The 18,370-nt window shown below is 35.7% G+C and overlaps 1 protein-coding gene across 8 annotated transcripts in view; it reads left to right on the top strand.

The window, feature by feature from the left end:
* LOC124632155 (guanine nucleotide exchange factor DBS-like) overlaps nt 1-18,370 on the top strand; it is a 72,240-nt gene that overhangs the window by 27,748 nt on the left and 26,122 nt on the right. For all 8 annotated transcript variants that reach the window (XR_006984592.1, XM_047166845.1, XM_047166873.1 and 5 more), the window contains exons 2-11: nt 119-320; nt 2,146-2,236; nt 2,363-2,593; nt 3,330-3,463; nt 3,551-3,670; nt 3,899-4,019; nt 5,153-5,303; nt 5,670-5,824; nt 6,162-6,332; nt 6,790-6,927. Coding sequence is in view for 7 of the 8 variants with exons in the window: in XM_047166845.1 (XP_047022801.1) it covers nt 119-320; nt 2,146-2,236; nt 2,363-2,593; nt 3,330-3,463; nt 3,551-3,670; nt 3,899-4,019; nt 5,153-5,303; nt 5,670-5,824; nt 6,162-6,332; nt 6,790-6,927 (1,514 nt within the window). In the remaining variant the exon portion in view is untranslated. The remainder of the gene's footprint in view (nt 1-118; nt 321-2,145; nt 2,237-2,362; nt 2,594-3,329; nt 3,464-3,550; nt 3,671-3,898; nt 4,020-5,152; nt 5,304-5,669; nt 5,825-6,161; nt 6,333-6,789; nt 6,928-18,370) is intronic.

The raw sequence follows: 18,370 nt of genomic DNA, 5'->3' as shown, positions 1-18,370 counted from the left end.
CTTTGTTATTAGTTTGTTTGAGGAAACATTAACCGAACAAACGGTTTTTTCATTAAGCCATTGGTAACATAGTTCCTTTTTCAACATAGTTCATTTTGATTTTGATCGATGTTGACAGAAGCGGAGTGCGATGGTTGCGGCGGCGACGGCGACGAGGGCCGCAATGTCAGCGAGTTGCTGCTGCCGCAGTACGCGCTGGCCACCGGTGGCCTGGCCAGGGACCACCGGCCTCTCATCACCTTCCCTGACAATAACAACTTCCACATCATCACACCCTCAGAGTACCGGCGGCTGCTGCTTTACCTCACCTCGGTGCCCTCGTAAGTACTTCAGACCATTTTTGGCAACGACAACTGCTTTAACTCGGCGGTCATCATTTCATTTCATTTATTCAGAACAACATTACATTGTGTAGAACATACAACTTACAACTAATAGTTAAAATGATGTTACAATTTAATTCCCTGACACAGTTATAATTGTAAGAAATCTGATACAGAGTACAAACATTTTTCTAACAAAAATGCCTTTAATTCCTTTTTAAATGAATTAGGGCTATAAATTAATAGTTTGAGATTAGTTGGTAGCCTATTAAACAATTCCACTGCTTGGTACCCGGAGCAATGCTTAGCTATATTAAAATTTGGAGCTATCTTGTGCTTGAAGGTTTTCCTTCTTGTACTTTCCCGTATCTTTCTTTCCTCTTGTGATTCAAACTGATGAATATACTTAGCAAAGTGAGTTAAGGTAGTTAATATATATAAACTTGGAACTGTTAGTATTTTTAATACTTTAAAGTGTTCTTTGCATGACTCTGTCTGTGCGATCCTAACAATAGTCCTTATGGCACGTTTTTGCAAGACAAACGCTCTCTGGCTGTTATAATTGTACATTGATGCTGATGTGCGCGTATATGACTGCAGTAGGTACCTACCCAATCTTCTTTCAAATTGTAATAGAGACAATAAGAGCATTGGATCAACCCCTTCCCAAGATTTTGATTCCCGATAAAACACACTCTATGGAACTACAGGAATGTGCAGTCGGATTCTATCCCATTATCCATTAGCATTTGACATTATAAACGCTCGGCGCTCTATAAATATTTAGACGTGTAGCTGGCATTTTCTAGTTAATTTATCAATAGGTTAATAGAATATTTTAGTTAGTCGAAGACACTTCTGTCCGAGGTGACTATCATGTCATAATGACTAACAGTGTTGCTATGAACAGCGTTCAGTGAGGGCTTCTAGGACTTCAAAACAATGGTGCGTCCGCTAATGTTGAGGACTTTGTTTTGTAAGATTGTATAAATTGTATTGTTCACACGACCTGCATATCTAGCTGCATAATATGCACCAGTAAACTATTACGAAGCTCACGTCATTAGAGGTGCAGTTACATCACTATTATTTTTCTAGCTGTTACAAAAGCAAAATTTTATATATTTCCTGCTTCGGTGTAAAATGTCAACTTGTTATACTTTCTTACCTCCTTCCTTTATTTTTGTTGATTTTGCTCTTATTCGAAGAACAAAGGTGTTCTTTTACGAAACACTTTCATTTTATCTGTTGTTTCTATTTTGATTCTTGCTGCATGCGTCGATACAAGTGTAGATACCACCCGCAAAGTTTGTGCTTCACTGCACACAGATGCTTTCATGAATAACATAATGCATTCTTAAATTATTTCTATACGAAATTACGGTTATAATTACCCATAGAAATAATAACTCAGAAGAAAAATAATTAGTTTCTCTTAGTCACGAGCAATTTAACAAATTGTATTTTTCTTTCCTATCGGTCGATTCATTCATTGGAAAGGCTGGCTTTTATCCAAGAAATGTTACTTGAAAAACAACCTTTTAATGAAAGGAAGTTTAATAAATCAATACATTTATTAACCTTTAAATGCTACTTAATTTCAGTGGATCATTAAGTTATAATTGGATTCGGCGACTTAATTATTAAAACTAGTTAATACGCACGAAATGAAACAGGACACAATTCACAGTTAGGTAAATGTTTTAGTACTAAGCCACGTGTGAATCGATCCCAGACAGAATTCATAACGAATTGATAGCTAAATGATAGTAAACTCGATATACAGTTCAATTATTCATGGATGATGTATTTTTTATTACAGGTTATTGGAAGCAGATATGGGCTTCCACATTATAATAGACCGAAGAAAAGATCGATGGAACTCCGTCAAAACAGTATTATTAAGGATCTCAGTAAGTATTTTGTACTTTTCGTAATTAAATTCCTGTCCTTTTCAAGGCTTTCCTATAAAATTCCATACAAAATTGCAATGTTTTATGAATGAAATTAAATAACAAGTTTCTTTTGATGTTTTCCAGGAATTCTTCCCTGGAATAATTCACGCTGTGTACGTTCTCCGGCCAGCAAGCTTCCTGCAGAAGGCGCTGTCAGAAGTCAGTAGTAAATTATTCAAAGAAGAGTTCAGGTTCCGGGTGCTAGTCTGTTCGTCGGTTGAAGAGTTGTATGAACACTTTGATAGGTCACAACTGACGCCGGACCTGGGTGGGGAACTACAGTATTCACATGCAGAGTGGATACAACAGCGGATAGTAAGTTTTTTTTAGTTTAAATTTGAAAATGTGTAGGCATGAAAACTATCCAGCAAGAAATATTTAATAGTCAATAGAAATTTAATGAATACTAAGGGACAACATTTTGTATAATTTCACTAAAAACAGTAGAGAGTTTTATCACAACGACGACTTTGAATGAGCATTAAATTCTACAGTACTTTTATGACAGTAGCGCCATCTAGTGGATCCAAAGGGAGTCAAATCTAAATCGCGCAAGTAAAGTTCTCCAAAACATTATCACGTGTGCGGAGATTGGCGTTTAACTAGGTAATGTTCAATGATGTCTATCCTTGCGCACTGAAACATTTGTGCTGAAATATGGGAAATTTCATGCAGCGCTGATCGCCTGTGTGAAATACTGAGAACAATTACCTATATTAACTATTCAAGTGTGTAATTCCGTTTTGCAATCTACTTACCTATTAGCTTTACTACTTTATTATCAAGTAGCTGTATCCCGCGGTTTCACCGGCTTCCCGGAGGATCTTCTTCCCGTGCCCGGACAAAATATGTATACCTAGTATATGTTACTCGGCTATTCCCGAGCTCTGATTTCCCAACAGTGAAAGATTTTTTCAAGTCGGCTCAGTAATTTCGGAGCCTTTAAGATAACCAAACAAAAAAATCCTATTTATACTTTTATATTTTATACTTTTAATTAATATTTAGCTTTAAATATAGGGACCTTATTAAACTCCTTTTTATATTTCAGGCACTAGAGAAATTTTCTACATTAATGAAGGAAATCTCGAGCAAATTGGACGAGTTCATGCATGAGATTGTAGACTGCGATATGGGAAACGACCCGACACAAACCAAAGATTTATTAGACTGTCAGGAAAATAGGTAGCCTGAATTACCTGACCATATTATTTTTGGCTCATTGCTTGCTCGTGAAGTAATTATTTATGAATATATTTGTCTGGTTTTCAGGTATAAAGCTTTAAAAACTGAACTAACGTCGGCAACGTCGCAAGGCGAAGAGTTACTGACGCAAGTGCGGAAACCAAACCTTACTTATAATATTATCAGCCATGTCGCTGCGGTTGAGAGGTAAATATGGAAAAATGTTAATGTTTTCCTTATATTTTTATAACATGCAATAAATAACTGAAAAAAGTAGGTTCGGCCTAATAAAATATACCCAAAGATCAAGGTGATTACATATGTCAATCCAATATAACTGTAAGTAAATAAAAATATCAAATATATAAATGCTATTATGTAGTAAAATAAATGATGATGATAAAATAAAAGACATGCAAATTTTCCATGTTTTAGATTACTGGTGCAACTGGAGGAGACTGAGAAACAATTCGACTGTTTCTGGCAAAAACATTCCACAAAGTTAAACCACTGGCTAAAATTCAGAACGTTTTTATTAAACTTTAAACAGATGCAGGTAATCTTCACTTAATCTTATACATACAATTATTGTCTTAATCAAATACTTATTAGGTAAAACCTAAGATCTAACCGGCCGAAACTGAAAATGGGACGTCTGTTTATTTTTGTTGCGAAAGTCAAACATTGGTGTTCTCGGTGAACACACTCTGTGAGACTCGTCAGGGTCCTTCGCAGGCCGAAACACGAAGTCTGATCCCGGTCTGTTAGCCACCATCTCTGATACAGCCCTGTTCACAACCAAATCCGATATGTCCATACAAGTTTCTTTACTATCTATGCCCTCAAAGTTACGAATATCCTTCCTCTTTTGAGCGTCTAATTGAAATGTTAACTTCTGTATTTTTCTCGACTTCTCTTCTAAACGCGCTTTAAATTCCTCTGCTTGTTTACTCTTCTTATTACATTCGGTTTGCAAATTATTTATCTTTCGTTTACATGTCTCCAATTCAGCTTTCAGTTTTTGAAGATTCAGTGTGTTAATTTCTTCCATACATTGCAACTTCTCTCTAGCGTGTTTTGCTACACTTTCTTGATATAATGTCTCTTGTTCGACTTGATAAGCCCAAAAAGACATAGCCCGCATTGCAATGTCCATTATTGTATCAGGCCTCATTCCCGCCAAAACGATTGATTTGAAAGTTTCGTTTGGTTTAAGATCAGCTTGAATTACATCAAACTTATCTCGTAATTCGGTCCCACAAGCCGGACAAGTCAATGAATTCTCGGCAGTACGCTTGAATTCTCTTTTGCCGTGTTCAACGCAAAATGCATGTGAACATGTCGTTACCCACGCTTGATTTGATAAAGACTTTCTGCATTTTCGAAAGTTGCACACGATTTCCATAGCCATTATTAATATCACTTTATATTTTCATACAATATTATTTTTGATAATTTTGATTATTTAATTTTGCTTGCAAAAAAAAATCGACGATGATTATGTCAGATGTCATTTTTTTTTCTTTTTTGTAATAGTTACTTATGGTGGAGGTTGAAGGTAAAGTTTGATACAAAAAAGGTTGTATGTAGGTACCGTCCCTACATGATTTTTATCATTATTGTTGTTAATTACTTCAGTATTACTTCAATAATGTCGAATAATACATTACAAGTTTAAATTGTACCTAGGCTACTTTGGACAATCATCTAAAAACAGCGTGCGATATGACGGAGGTGGGCGAAACTGCAATCAGAGTGGACAGCCTTTTACAAGAAGCTGGTGACTTTGAGAAACTCTGCAACTGTGATCTTGATACTGCAACCTCGGTTATTGAAGACGGTATGAAATATTATTTAATAATTTATTACAAAATATAATTCGATTCAATATTAGGCAGCATGTTTGAATACATTTAAATTCAGGGTATCTTATCATGTAAATAAATTAATGCATTTTTACTGGTTTCAACACTGTCAGGTCGTGTTTATTGATATTTTGAATTAAAAAAAGGTTATATTTTTGTATTTGAAAACTCTTTGCAGGTTAGAATATTGCTGGCTTCAAAAATATGTTTTTTTTTTGTTAAAAAATTGGCGTTCTATTGTTATTTTATTTCAATTGTTATTTTATTCATGTTTTAACGATACAGTTAAATCGCTTTCCCATTTTAGTAGTTACATATTATTATTTTTTGTTTTTCTGCAGGTGAAAAATTAATGGAAGACCCGCTAAGTCAAGTCGACCACATAGAATCAAAATGCGAGGAACTACGACGAACGAGTGCTTTACTATTGGATAAAATACAGAAACGAAATCTACTCCTGACCAAAGCCAGAGAACTCATGGACAGGATAGATAAGGTAAGCTTTTTCGATATTAATAACAATGAATAAGTACCTACTGGGATAAATTAAAAAATTAAGTAGATTTCGTCATGAATAGACAAGTTATATGGATGTTTGCTACTATTTTGTGAATAGTTTATATGGATGATTTATCAAGATGTTTATATTATAACATTTTAACGAAACTACAGTAGTGGCTACTTCTAACAGCTGCTGTAGGTTACTTTTTAACTTGGACGTGAAAAGTCTTGCTGTTATGTGTGGCGAAATTTTAGGCATGGGCAATAATAATAGTATCTGAAGACAACATATAATTTTCAAGTATGCTAATTATATTTCTTCTTCCAACCAGGCGAACGAATGGTGCGCAACCGGAGTCGAGATCCTAGCCGGGGAAGGAGGTCTGATAGCCGTGGACAAACTGTTGGAAGATGCTACCAGCTTCGGTCTAACCGCGCCCGAGCAATTCCGGGACATGCTGATGCAGTCAGCTACACAGGAGACCAGGGCACTTGTCACACAGGTATATTTGCGAACATATTTTTTTTTGTATGAAATGTTGAGTGAGGTGGAAAGTAGTAGTGGATCTGCCTTACTGCGGTACTACCAGGCACTGCGGGCTTGCCCTCAACCTGATTTACTTGTGACGCCACTTATTTTTTGTTTTTATGTATTCCTCTTATTTACTGCCTTGCTAATACTGGCTATGTACTAACATGGAAAAGAATATGTTCCGTGCTACCTATTTGACCTATTTTGAGGTCTGAATCCGCCTCTGTGTAGCGTTATGAATACTTAGAATTTTGCACGTTGAGATAACTTTTGAACTGTACGTCGAATTCAAAGTTGTGAGTTCTAGCGACGTCAAACAATTTAATTGAATTCTATTACTAGATATAGAGATACTTTGCCAAGATATTTTAATGTAAGTATTATAAAGGAAGTATCTGCTAAAAACTAATATGATGTCTTATTCTAAGGTGGCACAAAGAGTAGAAGACGTATGGCTGATGGTGTCGGTGAAGCGAGCGTCCTTACAGCGCGCGGCCGCCAAGCCGGCGCGGCCCGTGCAGTCCGTGCCGCCGCAGAGTGCCGCCATACCCGCCACCAACCACCAGGTCAGTGGACAATGTACCACCTAGGCACCTACTAAGTACATCATCATCCTCCGAGCCTCTTCCCAACTATGTTGAGGTCGGCTTCCAGTATAACCGGATGCAGCTGAGTACCAGTGTTTTACAAGGAGCGACTGCCCTATCAGACCTCCTCAACCCAGTTGCCCGGGCAAACCAATACCCCTTGGTTACACTGGTTTCAGGCTTACTGGCTTCTGACTACCCGTAACGACTGCCAAGGATGTTCAATAACAGCACAATGTACTAATTACGTAGAATATAACAGCTGTAGAATGTTTAGGGTAGAGTAATTATCGCGTCACTTGTGTGCAAAACACGCTTGCCTGTAATTGGTAGTAAATTTAGTTTTAAAAAATCCTACTTATTAAGATTAATTTAATGTAACAACTGTTAGTAAACTCAATAAACAATTAAAGTACAGTTGCCAGCATGTCAACCTAACGGAATCTGTCAAATTGTACCAATCGAACATATTTCTTCCACAATTGCGATAAGGTTAAATCTGTTAAAACATATTGAGATAGGTTGATGTGCTGAAGTCTGTACAATAAATAAATACTGTAGCTACCCTTCTAGCCAAACTTTTTGTCGTCACGGAATTTGACGGAACCATTTTTAGGTATCAGCTGGTGCCTGAGATGGGGGAGAGGTATGGGCCACATACGCGTACTTATGGTCGGTATTTATTTGCAGATCGCCATTAACGTCTTTCCATGTAATTTTGCTTATCCGAAGTAAGCTTTAACCCTACCACATACACTTTTCTTACCATTTAATCATCGAAAAGAAGTAGTCCAAGGCAATTATGTAAAAATTTAAACGATTATGACTTTTTACATTAGAATAATCAGAGGTAATTTTTGACTCTGCATATTCTTAAAATAGTTTGACCTCTATGGCACAACTATTCACGAAGAGAGATATTTTTTAAACTTACAATCATTATTTATGGACGAAACGAAATAGAAAATTCGGTACAAACTTAGACACGCCTTAAGACTGTCTGCCAAACTACTATCTGACAAAGCAGTAACAAAGCCAAGTAGACGTACAAGGCATCTTTATCGTAAAACCTGACGTAATTACTTCAACAATCAAGTGCAGTGTTAACGCATACGACACCTGCGCGACCACTTTCTTGCGCACGCGCATATACTCGCCTACTTGTACATTGTCACTGTGACCGATACGCGCCGCGCATTATAAGGAAACCACACAAAAGTACCAGTTCTGTCCAGCTAGTTTGAAAGTTGTCGGGATACTTGGGAGCCCATTGCTTAAGGATTTTAATTATATCTGCAAGAGGTTTCGCAAAGAAAGTTACATTCTGATTCTGAAGTAACCTGCGGCGTCGGACGCTGGCCATTAAATTGAAACCATTTACATATATTAACATTCCCTTTATCACAGCATAATACTATTACCTTTTTACAACACTTATTAAAACTTGTTAAAGCTTATAAAAGAGTCGAACATAAACTGTGAATTGACCAGCATTCACAAAGTCACCCCCAATTAGCGTTAGTTTAACCATAAACACGACACTTTCTTAAATAAAGATAATGACTCTCTAACCAATAAGTCAGGAAAGCTACCAGCTACGTTTCCGGCTATAAAACATAGTCTCGTTATCGCTAATGAATACACTTGAATCGCGCGATTTATCGCAAATCGGTCGCAAAAACGCGCGTAATCTGCGCTATCGTATAGAAAGTGCGCGCAACCCGCGGGTCGCGCATTGCACGTGTCAAAGCGCAGCTTTCATACTATAAAGGTTGTGATGTCATTATTAAGCCCGTGTTTTATATTTCTATATATGTATTTCTAAGAAAATAATTTTTGAAACGCGTTGACTCATATGTTGGATATTCAAATTAATTTTGCAACTAGGTCAGGTAGTAAGTAGAGTAAAGGCGTGGATATCGTCAACTGATTCCAAAACGAAATGCCTTTGATCTTTTAAATTGGAACATAAGTTCAGCTGTCAATAGGAGTGATTAAATAATTCACAGAAGTTCGTAATATTTTGTCCTCCGTGGTAATATGGCAATGGTAATTTTATATCAGATAAACCTTACAAACATGTACCTTAAAAAAATAAAACTTCCTCCGATAAATTGTATCACCGAGCTGCTAGGTAACAATGGAACTTTTTTTCTGCTTTATTACTCCACTTCCAGACACACACATTCCACAACAGATCTCGTTCTATATCAAACATAATCTAAAAGGGAGAAAACTGACATAAACCCGTTAAACTGGTAATAGGTTCGCGTATGTCCGCAAATACGTCGTTTCTTGACAAACTTTGATTTCCTTGGGGAAATTGAACGTTTCCACAGCCGCTTTGTAGCGATACCCTCTTATATCGATGTTAAATTTCTTCTTATTCTCGAAGGTTCTTCTGGTTTAGTAATAGAAAATATATGAACAGCATCGATTGACACGTTTTAGGATAATAAGTTAAGTTTGACTGAAACTTTTACACACGTTAAAAGTTGTTAGAAGAGGCTTGTAAAACAGTAATTAACTTTTAAAATAAATAGCATTTTTAACAATTTAAATCCCTACTTCTAGATCCTTGTTCTTAAAATTGTACAGGCACTGCCACTTTAATGTAGTGTAAAAATATTCGCGGAGTCAACGTACGGAGACGCTTCGAGCTTTATTTTGCTCTAAACAAAACTTATCTCATTTCAAAGAAAAGGAAGCAACTACCATTCCTTCTCCGAATTATGGACTTTTAGATCAGCATTGCCGCGCACTACAAAAGGATATTTTTAACATGGACTTTTATCATCAACTTTCTCATTCACCGCGTTCACACATATTCAATTCCTAACGATTGGTTTTTTCGACTCTCATGTCCGTCCGTATCTGAAAATAAACTTTGCTTCCGCGGTTATTTTTAAACATTTCTTTCGTCTGATGTCTTCGTAACTTCAACCTATTTAACCGATATACGTAATACGACTAATATCACGCCAAATTGAATCTTGTGCCTTTGAAACCGTTTATCGTTTACTGACATATTATCAGATAATTTAGGTTCGTCTGGGTGTGGAGTTCTTATCCTTTATTTACTTTTATGTACAAATATTATGTCCTATTTATATCAATATTTGGGTTCATCATAACGTACGAGTATACCATGTTATGCTTCTAGCACAGTTTGAAAATCTTTTGCTCCTCATGTACTATAGAGGTACGATTATGATTTCTGATACTCTCTCTTTTTTTATCGTTTACCAAGTATTAAAAGCTTCATAGCAAAGTTTGAACGCCAGAACACTACGGTATTCATGACCATGATTGTAATAACAATCAAACATAACGTTTTCTCTTTATAGGAAGTAATAACATTGCGTAGGTCTATTAAATACTCGTATATCAATCTAATACTACTGTGCCGTCATTCTTTTGTTCTTAAAGTACCGTAAACGAAGATATATTGAGGAAAATTGTAGCTGTAGCAAGCTTGAAATGGCTGTAAAAGCTGAGGTGCCGCTAGGGGGAACGAGCTTAAACAAAACCTGGATAGCGTTTCCCATTTACAAACTCATAACGGAATTACATTAAACTTTCGATCATTCATTATATTATATTCTCTAATTCATTGCTATCTATTGAGAAATTATATAAGTACATATTTAAAATCTGGTCACGTATTCAGTAACCCATCAGTACGTACTTATATTAGTTTGTCCTTAGAATGGGTTACATTTAAGGTGCCGTAGCCATGGTGTACTATTGACAAATAAGTAGCGCAATATTATTTATGGTGTAAGTGAAAGTGCAGCACATAATAATGGTCTGACCATGGGTTTATGGCGCAATATCCGTGATACACTTTCTTAGACAGGACTAGGCTATGGTGTTCTGCGGTGCATTGCCCTGCACTCAGAATTAAAAAAGGTAGTTTCAAATAAGGTATTAATAAATAGAACTCTGTTGCAGAATAAATAATGTAGTATATAATAGATAAATATTGAAAATTATCTATCTGCAAAACGTAGTTCTTACAACCTTTGAAAAAATTCGTAGCTTCTCCGTAGTTCTTAGCCTATGCATAATTCTGTGTAGGACGTTTACGTGATTTTCAATGTAAACGCCAACTCTTTGTCAATCACTGTGCAAGTATTCACAAATCTTGCTACATTCTAGCTGACCGATAACTCAAACACATCTAAAGAACAAATATTTCGTTTAGCACTTAGTGTCGTTAATGTATACAAGAGTTAATTCGCGAATGAATATTCAATCATAGCTATTTGATTTGTAAAGCTGCAAATCTGCAATAGAACGTTGTCTGTATCTATTAACACACTTTATGGTTCCGCGTTCCATTGACCCAATGTTCACGTTTGCATTGATACACAATCATACTTACACAGATTTATTACAAGACCTCAAATAAATATAATTCAGAGCAAGTCATAATAGAGGCATAACTGTATACCTAAGCATCACAAGATTCTGAGCATTATTAAATATCCCGCAATTCTTATGAAATGAAAACATTTACATAACATTATTCATAACACTAGTTTACAGTACATTTGTTGCCGGGATTTTTTAAGCTGTTGTTGACTACTCATATTTAACCATATTTAAAACTATTAGTAGTTTTTTTTTATCAGCTCTAGTTTTTGAGATTCAGCTAAGTGCGGTTTAAAGAGAAAAAACGTGGATTTACCTTAAAGAATATTTGTTTAAAAATTATATTAATTGTTAAGTTCCAAAAAACTTGGCTTTAAAGCTCTTCTCTTATGTGTAGACTTTGGGAAATGGCGTATCAGAGACCAGCAATAGTCAGACATCATATTTACATCCCAGAAACCCTGATAACGTTCTTCCATGACACGTTAATCTTGATGCATACGTTCTCCCCTGCTCTTCGCTCATATCTCCTAAATTTTCTGGAAAATCTGTCCAGATGACTGAAGAGGAAGTGAGTTTATGCTCAAATTGCATCCCATACCTCTTATTTGTAAAAGCAGGTCTTCGACAAGTTCAACATAATTTTCATTATAATTTTTCAAAATTCAATATAATTTTTATTCTCTGAAAGTTCAGGTGAATGCTGCACTGGTCGCTAAACACATGTTCTACTTCGGTTTTGCCATTTAGCTCGATTTTTGGTGTTTAAGCTGTTTATGTTCACGCTACAAAAGTAAGAGTCGTCGAGATGATTTTTCGATTCTTTCCAAATAGTTGGTGTTTTAAGTTGAAAAGTACTTCTTTTACCACTTTTCCATAATCTTAAATATTCAACGCACGATTTACAAACACAATCAGGAGCCCAAGATTTGTCATTTTTATCTAACAACATTCCAAAATAAAAAATAAGTATTTTTAAGCGTCTCTGGTGACATTTCTACTCTTCTCAAACACATATTCTCCACGTAAGTAACAAACATGGTTTGGATTGTTCAAACACCGCCTCCTTGAACTACTCGTGTTGTAAAAACTTCACATATTTGTATAATTACAATAAAATACGTACTTCAGCGACTGAAAAAGGTTCAGAAAAGAGAAAGTCAATAACAAGTAAAGTCGAGCTACAAAAAAATTTTTGCGGGTGTAATTAATAAAAACTAAACATAAGTGAATGTTACCAGCCATTAAATCCACGGCAACAGGCAAAAAGTTTGATTTTGTAAACTAGTGTAATTAATAAATAAATCACATCAAGGTAACCCTCACATTCACAGATAAATTAAATATCGAATACCTTCATACTTTTATTCATATGCATTTCAAATCAATTAAATCCTGATCTAATTAGCAATTATAATGTCGTATTCGTTGTGCGGTCAAGTTAATGAAATTGATTAATCAAATGTGCGAAACATCTAGATTCCGTAACTTTATGAAGGTACATATATAAATATTTTTATATCTGTGTCAAAACTTATTTTGTAACATAAAAATATCAATATCGGACTTAGGAACACTATTATAATAAGTTATGATGCCAACATAAAACATATTTTGCAAGAAAGTTGCGTTTTAAAGATTCAACTAATTTAAAAGTGCAACGAGTTGACAAACCTCAGATGTGAACCGATTAAACCGGTATCTGATCGACATTACCGATGCATAGTTGACAACACAGCTGCATTTGCGCACAGTGAGGCAATCCGAGCCAATTGAATCAAGGAGCCCCCAGCCGCTGTACTTATTTGGAAAGTTCACGACCCTTACATTAGCCGTCTTCACTTCTCCGGCGCCAATACACTCTTTTATCCTCAACTGTTACTAAATATGTTTGGCATTTGATACATCCATTTGCAAGTTGCAAAAACATAACGAAATCGTAGCCAACTTAAATTGGAAATTGTTTTTACGATCTTTCATTGCTCATCGTTTAGTATTGGCACAAAATTATTGGTGACGATTTTAGATAGACTCCAGTTTTGGTAATGTACTTTTTAACGATGCAGGCCTTGACCATTTGAAATCTATTCTAAATTGAGAAAGTCCTTTAAATTATATTCACTCTTCTCTACTATTACAAGTTTCTCAGTAGTTATGGAGTAGGTAATGCTCATGTTTTTTTTTCCATTTCAATGGTTTTATATGGTTTTATACCGAAGAGCTGCCTTTATTAATTTCAGTAGTGCGTAATGTCCTATCTACGTAATACCCTTTCCAATATCAGCACCATTTCCTGCTTCAAGGAATGTTGGCATCAAGGCAAGTAGGTGACAGGACCGATCCGACGCCTTCGATGATTGATCACTTGCACTAGATAAGTATTGATATTCAATCGAGACGTGGGAGTATGTCTTGATTTAAAAACACATTTGACCCAACACATTCTTATATTACTTCAATGTGTAGGCTTAAGCACATGGCCATCATATTAACTTAAATGTTGTACAAACATTTCAAGGTTCAATATTTTTCTTGCGTTCGTTTATCGCCACGCTTAAAATAGCACCGCGGTTACATTAGGTTCTTCTTTTTGTAACCATTTACTTATTCTCAGAGGTACAGGTAAGATATAATAATCCATAACCAGGTGGTGTTTCAAGATTCCTTATACAACATGCCCAGCTGTTACGAGTTCAATGCACTCCCTGCGGTACAGTTTACAAGTTATTTAACCTTAATCCTCATAGATATAGGGTTTATTTTCATAGACCTGCCAGCCTTGTATGGCTTTTCCTGTCATGGAAAATTACATTCCCGATTGTACAGGACTCTGCTTAATTGGATTTGAGATTCCTTTTACGTGAAACTAACGGAGCGTTCTTAGGGATTGTATAGCTTTGTTATTATGTTCCATAGCCTCGAACGGCCTGGTTACATAGTAAATGGTAACATTCCATTCCCAAGGTGAGCAGATTATGGTTCAGTGTTTAGCACATTTACGATTCATAAAAATTACTTATGTCATGTCCAACAATAAGTACAAACTCGACACATTGGACACACTATTATCTGGCACTTGGCTGCATGAATTGTATGTTAACAAAAATGTAGATTTATTAGTGTAATTTTAAGTGTCAACCGCAAGTAATTAGTTTAATTGGTGTTTGTCTAAACTTCTTAAGAATATGGCATCGGTCTGGACAAGTGTCACGCCACAGTATTTTCGATGATGATATATCCTCTTCTTTTACCATTTGGTTTTTGCCCTGTTCTCTTCAAATAAAATAGTTCAGTTATCACAAATACATGACCATATGAGAATTTTATGTTTACAATACCTATGTGTACATTGCAGTTTTTGTTCGAGCTTATATGTCAGTGCAATACCAGTGACACAATGTAGTATAAGCATGTTTCTTTCGGCCGCACCTGTTTCCTGCCAGTAGCTGATGCATGTCGCATTGTCTTCGTTTTTGTCCCTTTTCCGTTGCTTTGTTAACTGTGGTCGATTTATGAGTGATCTATTATGTTCCCTGCTGTAAGTGCACTCTGAACACGCTAAGAACATGAGCTTGAATTTGACGTGGGAACCACATTACTTCCCAGAATGTATTGTAAAACAATCGAGGCCCAGATCCATTATGTTGTGCAGTTTCTATATTGTCAATGTGAAATTACACAATATAGAAACCTTACATGTGAAGATAAAGGTTTCCACTGCGTTATTGAGTTAAAGAACTAGAAGTTTAATTTCTTCTAAGTTATCAGCAATTGTGTAACACACATGGCCCTATTGTGTTGTTCAGTTGTTTTTGGAAATCAATGTGCTACTGAAGGTGGTTTTTCTCGTCTTATTGTGGTTTTCCACAAGGCACGTACGACTAAAGTAGCTCGACTTACTTCGGGCTTCTAAACCGTATCTATATTTTAACAACCTCGTATTTCCAAGTTTGCAAAATCTCCAAGTATGATGGCGTGTAGCCTAAATGCCGTTCGCCCACTTACGACCATATTTAGCGTTGGGCTCAGGTCAGTTAAAAACACCGCTTTAGCAATGGCGATTTTATGTTTTATTTATGAACTGAAAATCGTTAATTCTGCAACTTTGAACAAAGAAGCCGCTTCTTTGTGTCATCAATTTGTTGATCAATGTGCTGTCTCAGCAACTGTATTTTCTGCATGTTTCTGCATAACACTATATAGACCCATCTCCATTTTGTCAGCCTTGTCGAAACTTTTTGAAAGACTAGTACATAATGAGATTTACCCGATATTGCACGGCGCTATCATCCCAGAACAGCATGGGTTCGTTCAGCAGCGGTCGACTGTCTCGAATCTACTCATCTTTTCCGAATATCTCTTTGAAAACATCGACAAACGCCTGCAAGTAGACGCTGTTTATACAGACTTCAAAAAGGCTTTTGACAAGGTTGATCACAGGATTCTTTTGAACAAGATTTCGTTCAATGGCATACGGGGAAACTTGTTGCGCTGGTTCTCATCTTACATCGAAAATAGAACGCAAAGGGTCGTAGTGAACGGACATCAGTCTGGGTCTGTGCGCATAACCTCCGGCGTTCCTCAAGGTTCAATTTTGGGGCCCCTATTATTCATCATCTATATAAATGACATAAATATGTGTTTTAAAAATACAAAATTTCTCTTGTACGCTGATGATTTAAAAGTATATAAAACAATAGTAACTGCTGACGACTGCCTTATGTTTCAAGAGGACCTTGATAGACTTGCGGATTATTGTCTTGTCAATAAGCTACAACTAAGCCTTCCCAAGTGTAATGTTATCAATTTCACTAAAAACCGAAATGTCACAAATTTCGCATACAAATTGCATAACAACACGCTTACTAATGTAAGTATCGTGAAAGACCTGGGTATACTATTTGATAATAAACTGTCGTTAAATAATCATGTCGAAAAAATTATTAACAACGCATTTAAGATGTATGGGTTTGTTATGAGATCGTCTGCAGAGTTTAAACAAGTTTCAACTTACCTTTATTTATATAAGACACTTATACGATCACAGTTAGAATACGCCGTCCCAATTTGGAACCCTTTCTATAAAAAGTATATAGATGGGATCGAGAAGGTCCAGCGTAAGTTTCTGCGTGCCATGCAGTATAGGTGTTATAAGAATCGCTTACCTTATTCACAACTGTTACGCAAATATAAGCTTATTACCCTGGAATCTAGACGTAAGTTCCTGGAAGCCTCTGTACTGTATGGTATAGTTCATGGCTGCTTTGACTCGATTGATCTCACTAGTGGGTTAAGCTATTCAGTCCCTCGCACTGTTAACAAGCGAAGCATTCGTGCAGGAACCCTATTTTTTGTAAATAATTGTCGTACAAATTCTGGTCTACGCTGCCCTATGCGTCGAATGGTTGATACCTACAATAAAGCATTTATTGATATTGACATTTTTGTATGCTCTAAGTCCAAATTTAAGAATGATGTAATGAAACTGTTATTGGAAGTTGAATTAAATTGAATTTATTTATTTTATACCTACATATTACTCTTTGATTATAATTATTATAAATATTATTATCATTGTATTGAATTGAATATGTACGATTATGATTTTGATGCTTAATATGACCCGATTTTGTGCTGTATTGTTTTAATGTTAAATTGGATTTTGTATAATTTTATAATTTTATTGTTTATTATTGTGATTATGATGGTGATTTGATTTTTTTTCGTTTTGCAGTATTTTAATTAATTATTTATTTGTAATGTTTTAATACCATTGTTATGTATCGTATTTATTGAATTAATAATGCTCATTTGGTGGCACTCATTACCTAATATTTTTGTTAAAATGAGGATAATGCAGTGGGCCACAATATTGTTATCACTCACCCTTAATTATTGTTAATTTATCAGTATGTATTGTATATTGTGGTTGTTAATTGTCCCTAAATAAATAAAATAAAATAAAATAAAACACTTACGCTAGCTTTCGTAATTTTTGATGATGCTCCAAGCATACTAAGAATTTGAACAAAGTGCAAAACTATTTAAAATTCACAGATTCACTTGATCGTGATATGGACCAAGTATAACGCCTTGCAGTGGTATTTCTAAAAAATACCTTCGAATAGCATAATCCGATAAAATTTTAGAAGCCCAAAAAATGCATCGAAACGGGATCAAGGGCCTTATGTATCTACTTTATATCCAGTTTGTGCTTGTTAGTTAGTTAACAAAGACCTACAAATATTAAAAGTATTCGTATTTATAATGGATAAGTATTATATAGTCAGTCAGCAAACCACGTTCTCCTTCGTTCCACCCACATCGGCCATTCACAGTTGTGTCTGCAGGAACTCATTTGGAATGTCCTAATCTGTCATTCGAAAATGAGAAAACTTTCTAAAAGGTACATAAGAAAACCTAAAGCTATTTCTTACTCACATATTTAACGTCTATTGGTACGTGTTGTACATATGAACTACCTGCAATGATAAAATTAACATATAAATAATGCCACACTAAAGCTCGGTGAATTGCCTTGATGGCGTTGTGTCGGAGAAATCGACAATAAATGGCATATGGCAAAGGCATCAACAATTTACTTTTGTTTGTTTCAAAAAGTTTATTAAAGCTTTGATATCACGATTTCTAGTTAGCAAATTAATTTCGATCAGCATTAGTATCTGCACCACGTATCCATCAATCGAAAGCCAAAATCATAAGTTCAATGTCACAGACAGCAGCATCATGACTGGCACCTCTTAACAAAAAATTGATTCTGGTTTCTGCTATATCATTGCTTCGTATTAATACAATACAAACCCGCGTATGTCTGAGTGCTACTAACCCACAACAATTGTTTCTCGGGGGAATTCTTTGCGTTAGAATTTAATTCATTATATATTTGAAAGGTTTGTAAATCTGTGTATAAACCTTTCAATGGTATTTGCCAGATGGCAAATTGATGTTTATACACATTTGCTAATACTAATATGGACATGGCAAGCACAACTGCTGGCGCAACAGTAGAGCGGACTATGCGCTA

The sequence above is a fragment of the Helicoverpa zea genome, chromosome 1, assembly GCF_022581195.2.
Source record: "Helicoverpa zea isolate HzStark_Cry1AcR chromosome 1, ilHelZeax1.1, whole genome shotgun sequence".
Lineage (NCBI taxonomy): Eukaryota > Metazoa > Arthropoda > Insecta > Lepidoptera > Noctuidae > Helicoverpa > Helicoverpa zea.
The sequence above is the reverse complement of the archived record's forward strand: the minus strand, read 5'-3'. Positions and strand labels throughout refer to the sequence as shown.